This window comes from Nicotiana tomentosiformis, chromosome 11 (genome assembly GCF_000390325.3).
Source record: "Nicotiana tomentosiformis chromosome 11, ASM39032v3, whole genome shotgun sequence".
In the NCBI taxonomy this organism is placed as follows: domain Eukaryota; kingdom Viridiplantae; phylum Streptophyta; class Magnoliopsida; order Solanales; family Solanaceae; genus Nicotiana; species Nicotiana tomentosiformis.
In genome coordinates this window covers 27,747,882-27,755,703 of record NC_090822.1, presented here as the reverse complement: position 1 = coordinate 27,755,703, position 7,822 = coordinate 27,747,882, and the positions used below count along the sequence as shown (strand labels likewise).

General features: G+C 40.5%; 1 protein-coding gene across 2 annotated transcripts; it reads right to left on the bottom strand.

Moving 5' to 3' along the window:
• Nucleotides 1–831: 831 nt before the first annotated feature.
• On the bottom strand, nucleotides 832–6,584 carry LOC104100462 (uncharacterized). Of its 2 annotated transcripts, XR_011412348.1 has the most exons (5): nucleotides 4,780–6,584; nucleotides 4,327–4,683; nucleotides 3,913–3,981; nucleotides 3,027–3,092; nucleotides 832–2,482 (listed from the first exon to the last, which is right to left on the bottom strand). XR_011412348.1 is itself a non-coding variant. In XM_070188628.1 (4 exons), exon 1 carries the CDS (start codon nucleotides 6,367–6,369, stop codon nucleotides 5,809–5,811), a length of 561 nt encoding a protein of 186 aa, XP_070044729.1. In that variant the 5' UTR covers nucleotides 6,370–6,584; the 3' UTR covers nucleotides 2,808–3,092; nucleotides 3,913–3,981; nucleotides 4,327–4,683; nucleotides 4,780–5,808. The 2 variants fall into 2 exon arrangements, 1 of the variants encoding a protein (XP_070044729.1); XM_070188628.1 differs by lacking the exon at nucleotides 832–2,482 and having other exon boundaries at nucleotides 2,808–3,092.
• Between the last annotated feature and the right edge of the window lie 1,238 nt (nucleotides 6,585–7,822).

The following is a 7,822-nucleotide window of genomic DNA, read 5'->3' as shown; positions in this document are numbered from 1 at the left end:
GAATTGTTTGGAGGTGACGCACATGCTAGGTGACGGGTGTACAGGCGTGCACTATAGAAATTATAACATAATTGGTTCGTGAAATTTTGTAGTCAAATAATCTTGGCATACTCTGTATAGTTTTATGTGTTAAAGAAATTGAGCTGAGAATCATATTAAACATCATGTTGAGGCTATGTGCCAGTATTATTGAGTCCCACATAGGTCATATTGCTGTTGAATTATTTGTTTAACATGAAATTTCATACTCGGTTATGTTCATTCATTTCATATCATTTCTCAGTCTCTGTTGCTACTTATTGATTCATCATATCATTATTTTGGGCTAGTTTCATGACATTGTGAGCCTAAGAGACTGGAGAGATCGATGACTGAGTGAGTCCGAGGGCCTGATTGTGAGGATTATTATAGGATCGGGATGTACGCCGCAACATGCTATATTGGCTTTATATACTTTATTATTATGTGGATCGGGGCTGCCCGCCTGCAGCAGGCCTTATAGGCTTTATTATAGCACGTGAGTTGTCCGTGCAGATATAGATATTGATACTATAACAAGTGAGTTGTCCGTTCAGATTATAGCGCTTGGGCTGAAGGAGCCCCTCCGGAGTCTGTATGCACCCCCAGTGAGTGCAGGTACCTACTGAGTGCGAGTGCCGAGCGATTGGGAGGACTGAGTGAAATGATACTCTGAGAGTATGCATATAATTTTATCACTGAGTTACATCGCATTGACATGCACATTTTATATGGTTTTGGCGTGACAATCAAGAATAACATAATGGGGCGACAACCAGTCCATGCCCAAAATAATATCAAAACCACTAAGAATAACCAAACACGACCAATATACACGGTCAACAATAATAGAATCTCCCACAGGTGTAGACACATAAACAGGAGAACTCAAGGAATCACGGGCTACGCCCAAATACGAGGCAAAATAAGAGTACACATAGGAATAAATGGAGCCTGGGTCAAATAAAACCGACGCATCTCTATGATAGACCGAAACAATACCTGTAATGACAGAGTCGGAAGCAACTTCCTCTATACAAGCAGGAAGAGCATAATATCTTGCTTGGCCTCCCCGACCTCCACCTCGAGCTGGCTGAGCAGGTGGAGTAGTAGCTGGTGCTGTAATCATAGCCTTAGGACCCAGAGGAGTATGCTGTGACTGAGAATTCTGTGGGGGTGCACCCCTCCTAAGTCTGGGGCAATCCCTCACCATATGGCGAGTGTCACCACACTCAAAACAAGCTCTCGGACGGCGTGGCTGCTGTGACCGTCTCGGGCCAGGTCTGTTGGACTGACCGCAAAAAGCACCCCATGCAAGAGGTGCACTAGATATTGGTGGTGCATAATAAGGCTCCTGGGGTCTAGAATGGGCCGGAATACCACTGGCGGCAGGAAGTGCTGAATAAACGGGGTAACTCATATAACCCCTACCATGACGAATTGCCGCTGGGGCACGAGTAGCACTATAAGTGCCAGACTCTCAAGACCTCTTGGCCTCCCTCTCCTCTCTTTCCCGAGCAAGAATGCCCTCCAATCTCCTAGCAATACTCACAACCTGCTGGTAAGAAATATCCATCTCTAACTCCCAGGCCATGCTAAGTCTGATACTGGGGTGGAGTCCCTCAATAAACCGACGAACCCTCTCTCAAACTGTGGCAACCAATGCGGGTGCATGTCGGGCCAAATCACTGAAGCAAACTGCATACTCTGACACAGTCATAGCACCCTGGCAAAACTGCTCAAACTCCGCGCGCCATGCGTTTCTAAGACTCTGGGGAATATACTCCCTCAAGAACATGTCCGAGAAGTGGGTCCATGTAAGTGAAGCTGCCTCAGCCGGATTACCCAACTTATAAGCACGCCACCACTGATAGGCTACTCCTCTTAGCTAGAATATAGTAAAAGAAACCCCACTCGACTCCGCTACGCCCATAGTACAAAGAATACAGTGACAATCCTCCAGAAAACCACGGGCATCCTCTGACGCCAATCCATCAAAGGTAGGAGGGTGGCACTTATTGTACCTCTCAAGTCTAAGTTGCTCTGCCTCAGAAACTGCTGCCCTAACCTCGGGCTGAGCTGGAGCTACCGACTGCATTGGTATAATCTCCGGAACCTGGTTGACCTGAACCCGCTGCTCTAGAGTACCGACAACGGGGGTTTGTGCTCCTCCCCCGGCCTGAGATGTGGCAGGTGGAAGTGGAATCAATACAGCCTGAGCCAAGGTGCTGAACATGCTCAGAAACTGGGCTAGAGTCTCCTGGAGGGTTGGTGCAGCAACAGGTATCTCAGGTGTCTTCCCTCCAGCTAGAGCTACTGGGGGCTCCTTTGTAGAAGCTCGTGCGGGTGCTCTGGCTGCACCGTGTAGACGTCCACGACCTCTACCCCGGCCCCGGCCTCTCACGGCTCTAGCAGGGGGCGCGGGTGCCTGGTCATCAGATCCGCATGTATGTGTCCTCACCATCTGTGAGAGAATAGAATACAAAAGTTTAGAATTTTTTTGAAGTCAACAATTTTCGCACGGCAAGAAATCAAAGTAGTGAAATTTTCCTAGCAGTTACATAGCCTCCCGAAGATAAGTACAGACGTCTCCGTACTGATCCGCGAGACTCTAATAAACTGGCTTGTGATTCACGACACCTATGAACCTAGAGCTCTAATACCAACTTGTCGCGACCCAAACTCCCTCCGTATAACGTCATGACGGCACCTAGCCTCTACGACTAGGTAAGCCTAACAAATTGCTAAAATATAACAAAACGAAAGTAAAACTTGGCAACTAATAGCAGTGGATAACTAAATGACTAATAACAATGCCGCTCGGCATATGCAATAACCAATACTCTATAATACACAGTCTTCCCAAAACCCGAAATATCATAAGTCACAAGCTACAGAAGAAAACTAATATCTCTATACACAAGAGTCTAACAAAAGAAGTACGGAAGGTAAATGACATAGGAGAGAATAGAGGGGGACTCCGAGGTCTGCGGATGCAGCAGATGTACCTTGAAGTCTTCGTACAGCAGCAAGCACTCTCAGCTAATAGTGGGGCAGATAAGAAGCACCTGGATCTGCACACAAAATATGTGCAGCAGAGTAGCATGAGTACACCACAACGGCACCCAGTAAGTGTCAAGCCTAACTTCGGTAGAGTAGTGACAAGGTCAGGTCTGGACCCTACTGGATATAATAATAATAAGACAAATGATATAATAAAATGCAGTAAAACGGCGAATTTAACAGAAAGAATTCACAGAGAAATAACAACACATCATAATGATATAACAACATGGGCTCTCCCGAGATACCGTCTCATAGTCCCAAAAGTAAATACTCAACAGGGGATCCCCCGAGATACCCTCTCGTAGTCCCAAAACTAAATATGCGAGGAGATCTCCCGAGGTACCACCTCATAGTCTCAAAAGTAAATGTGCAAAGGGATCTCCCTAGGTACCGCCTCGTAGTCCCAGAAGTAAATATGCAGGGAGAACTCCCGAGGTACCGCCTCGTAGTCATAAAAGTAAACACACAGCTCAACCGAGAAATACAACAATTAACAGCCAAAAATTCTACAGTCTAAACTGATAAAGATCAAGGAAAAATAGGAAAATCAACTAGACATGCTGCATAGAGTTCAAATAAACCGTTAAAACACAGACATGCGATATTAGACTAAACAAGATAACTACACATGCTGGTATAACTCAATTAAGATGAAAACAGGTTACTACTCATTAAAAGCAAATAAGGTTTTACAACAAATAGCTCGTGTACGCACTCGTCACCTCACGTACACGGCGCTCATATATCACAACAGTATCAAATCCTAAGGGGATTCCCTCACCTCTCCCCCCCCCTCCCCTTTCCCATAAGGTTAGGCAAGCCACTTACCTCGAACCAAGCTCAATCAATCAGTAAGAATGCCCTTTCCTCGATTATCCGACTCCGAATAGTCCAAATCTAGCCCAAAAAAAAATTACACACCATAAATACAACTACAATAGACCAATCTAGTTAATGAAATCAAGACTTTAACAAAAATTTCAAAAATCATCGTAAAAAATCGACCCGAGCGCACGTCTCAGAATTGGGTAAAAGTCACAAAATACGAGTACCCAATCAACCACGAGTTCATTCGTATCAAAATTATCCAAATCCGATATCAAAATCCCAATCAAAACTCAAAACTTAGTTGAAGAACTTCTCCTATTTTTCCCCAAATTTCTCAACCAAATTCCTTAATTAGATGATGAAATCAACTATAGATTAGTGGAATATAACCACAAACAAGTTAAGAATCATTACCCCAAAGTTCTCTCTGAAAAATTCTTGAATTATCGCCTTAATTCGAGCTCTCAAGTCACATCAAACAATGCTAAAAATATGAATCACCCTCCAATTCAAACTTTATGAACTTTGAAACTTCAAGCTTCTACAACCGATGCCGAAATCTATCAAATCACATCTAATTAACCTCATATTTTGTACACAAGTCATATTCACCATTATGGACCTACTCCAACTTCGAAAATCAGAATTCGACCCCGATATCAAAAAGTCCACTTCCAGTCAATTACTCTCAAAACGACCGGCCGGATCATTACAAGCACACCACTTATGTTCACTTTCAGGCAACAAATCATTTACTACCTTAAGTATGCCCTGCATATCAAGTAAAAGTTATAAAATACATTAGTTACATTAGTCATAAAATGCATTAGTCGTATAACAAAAAAAATCAAACACATTAGATATTACCTTCTGCATGTCAGACATAATGGTAAGATCTCTACCTTCCTGCAGCATCAAGTTATCAATCAAACACTTGATAAACCAACTCAAAGTGAAATTGTTCTCAACCTCTACAATGGCCCAAGCAATTGAGAACATCTGATTATTGCCATCTTTGGACACATCTACAAGAAATTATCCCTTGCACATTTCTTTTAAGAAACAACCATCTAGAACAATAATTCTTCTACAACCTTCCATCCAGCCCTTCTTCATGGCATAGAAACACACATAAAAGGAATGGAACACATGCTTTCCATCCCCATTATCTACTGCCTTTACAATACAAGTTGTGCTAGGATTAGTCTGTAAAATGACATCCCTATAGTCATACAATCTTTTAAACTCTTTCTGAACATCTCCATTTAATTCATTCAAGATCTTTGCCCTAGCTCTATGGACAGTGGACCTACCAACATACATGTCTAGTTCTTTCTTAATCAGCTTTTTCAACTCCCAAACCCTTATATTTGGCTGTGAAATAATTTTATCCCTTTAATATTTTGCTAGATATCCAGAGTTGCAAAGCTTGTTCTTGTTGGTCCTATAACACTTATTGACAGGACAATACCTCTTCACTTTGAAATATTTAGATCTGCCATCTTTGCTAGCAAACAGATTCCATGGACAACCACCCTTGCATCTTACACTCACCCTGCCAGGTTCATCAATGATCTTTTCAATTTGAACTCCTTTCTGGATAGCATATCTGGATACAACCCATCTAAACTCAGTAATACTTTCAAAAATAAGGCCCAACTCCCATTTTACTTTCTTGACAGTTGGATCAAATATCAACCTTTTGTTTTCTCTTCTTTGCATCAATTTTTCTCTTGTGTTCTTCATCATACTCATTTTCCTCATCTAAAGTAAAGCTTTCAGCATCAGAATAACCAAAATATGGTTCATCAGCCCCAACTAACCCTTCATACTTATTTTCATTGCTCTCATCCCTCAACTCATCAAACCCATTGTTTATACCAGCATCTTCTAGATTTATGTCACTTTATCTTTAGGCCTTTCACTCATTTTCCTCCTATGCTTCCTCAACACTTCCCTGTACTCCCCAAACTCTTTATGTACATCAGAACCATATTGATTATCATCATGAACATCTACATCAACTCCATCACTCTCAAACTCAGATGAATTATCAAAATCTGAGTCATTCTCATCATCAAGCTCACCTTCATCATCTTTCTCTATTTCCTCCTCTTCAACAGGTTCTCCTTTTTGCTCTTCTAAGTTTATAGTAACTTTATCAGTCTTACTATTTGTCCTACCAACCCCTGGCCCAGTAGCATTTAGGTCAACAACCATTAGAGGGGAAGCATGTGTGACATAAATATCTAGGGTATCCCCATTATCCAATTCATTTGAAATGTCTAATATATCCTTATTAGTTAATACATTTACCAATTTATCAGTTTTGTCCATGGGACAAATATACAGCTCAACAATATTTTTTAACCTCATTTGCTTAGTGTAGTCCATAAGCTCAAAAAATGATAACATATCCACATCTATATCTAAGGTCAATGATTGACTACCCCACATAACGAGCAAAAGTACCTGGAACTAAGACCCTATCATGATACCATTTTAATGTAATCAACTTAAAAGATATTTTTCCTGCAAAATAGGGCAAAACAGTAATAAATAAAAACTTGGCAAGCTACACATGGGACAGTAATGCAGTAATGAGTAAAGAAAGGTAAGAAATAAAAAACTATACATAAAGCTAAAGCAGTAATGAGTAAAGAAAGGCAAAAAATAAAAATCTACACATAAAGCCAAAGCAGTAATGAATAAAGAAATAAAATGCTAGACATAAAGTAATTCACAATTCACAATATTAAAATCAAGTGTAACAATAAAAAAGTAGAAAACACCTAACTTTAGATACCATTTACAAAGAGTCGAATACAACCAACAATAAAACACTCTTAAAAAGCAGAAAAACGATAATCAGAAAGTAACATTGAGAATGACAAAGGACTCCCCTTCAGAAAAGTAAGAAACTCTAAATCGGCTATAGATAAATAATAAAAAACCAAACCCACATCCACTGGACGGATAAAATATGCATACCTCACCTGAAGGACTTGAAATCAGCCGCTTGTGAGTGATAAATTACCCGATGCATATCATATCCACATACACTGGACGGATCTCCTTCAACGCCTTCAATGGAAGAAGAAAGAAGACTCGAGAAATGGGGGATTTGTTTTGGAGTTATTTGTACTTAGGGGTTTTAATCGGAGTGGGGTGGGTCGGGTAATATAACAGATTTATTAGACAGATGGGTCGGGTGTTATAATGGTCAATGGTAAGTCAAGTGCATGTAATATACCCTATGAATTATTAAAAGGCCTGGTAAACTTTGGGAGGTCTTAGATACACTTGGAAAAGGTTGGATGTATAAAGCTTAATCCGTATTTATTGGGTGTGTTACATTGATTTGACTAAAAGGTTGATGGTTAAAATAGGAGTGTCAAATGAGCAGGTTATGTTGAATTTGAAGAGTCAAAATGAGTTAAACTAATAAGTGGGAATGCCACACCCAAATTTCAATTACTCCGGCTGAGTGCATTAGGTCAAGTGTAATGACTTAACCAGTTATTTTGAGCCATAGCATCTCGTTCTACGATTTAAGACTTTGAGTATGTTCATATGATATTTTATGACTTGTATTTATGGTTGGTTTAGGTCCTGAGAGGTTTACAAGTGGTATGGAACACTTAGTTCCTAACTAGAGGCCTAAAGTTAAGAGAGTTGGTCAAAGACAACATTTTGAGTAAACAAGTTTAGATTCATGATTTGAAGGTTCCAATAGGTTAGTATGATAATTTTAGACCTGTACATATATCTGGATTAGGACTTGAATGGCTCGGGTGCACTTCGGTACTATTGCATGAAAATTGAGAGTTTAAGTTTCATAAGTTTGACTTGAGAGTTAACTTTTAGTTGCATTATTTGCCTTTGTGTTTTAAGCCTTTGGACAAGTTTA

What these genes read in the sequence shown, in the direction of transcription:
- LOC104100462 (XM_070188628.1), bottom strand. Translation starts at nt 6,369, where the DNA reads ATGTGGGGTAGTCAATCATTGACCTTAGATATAGATGTGGATATGTTA.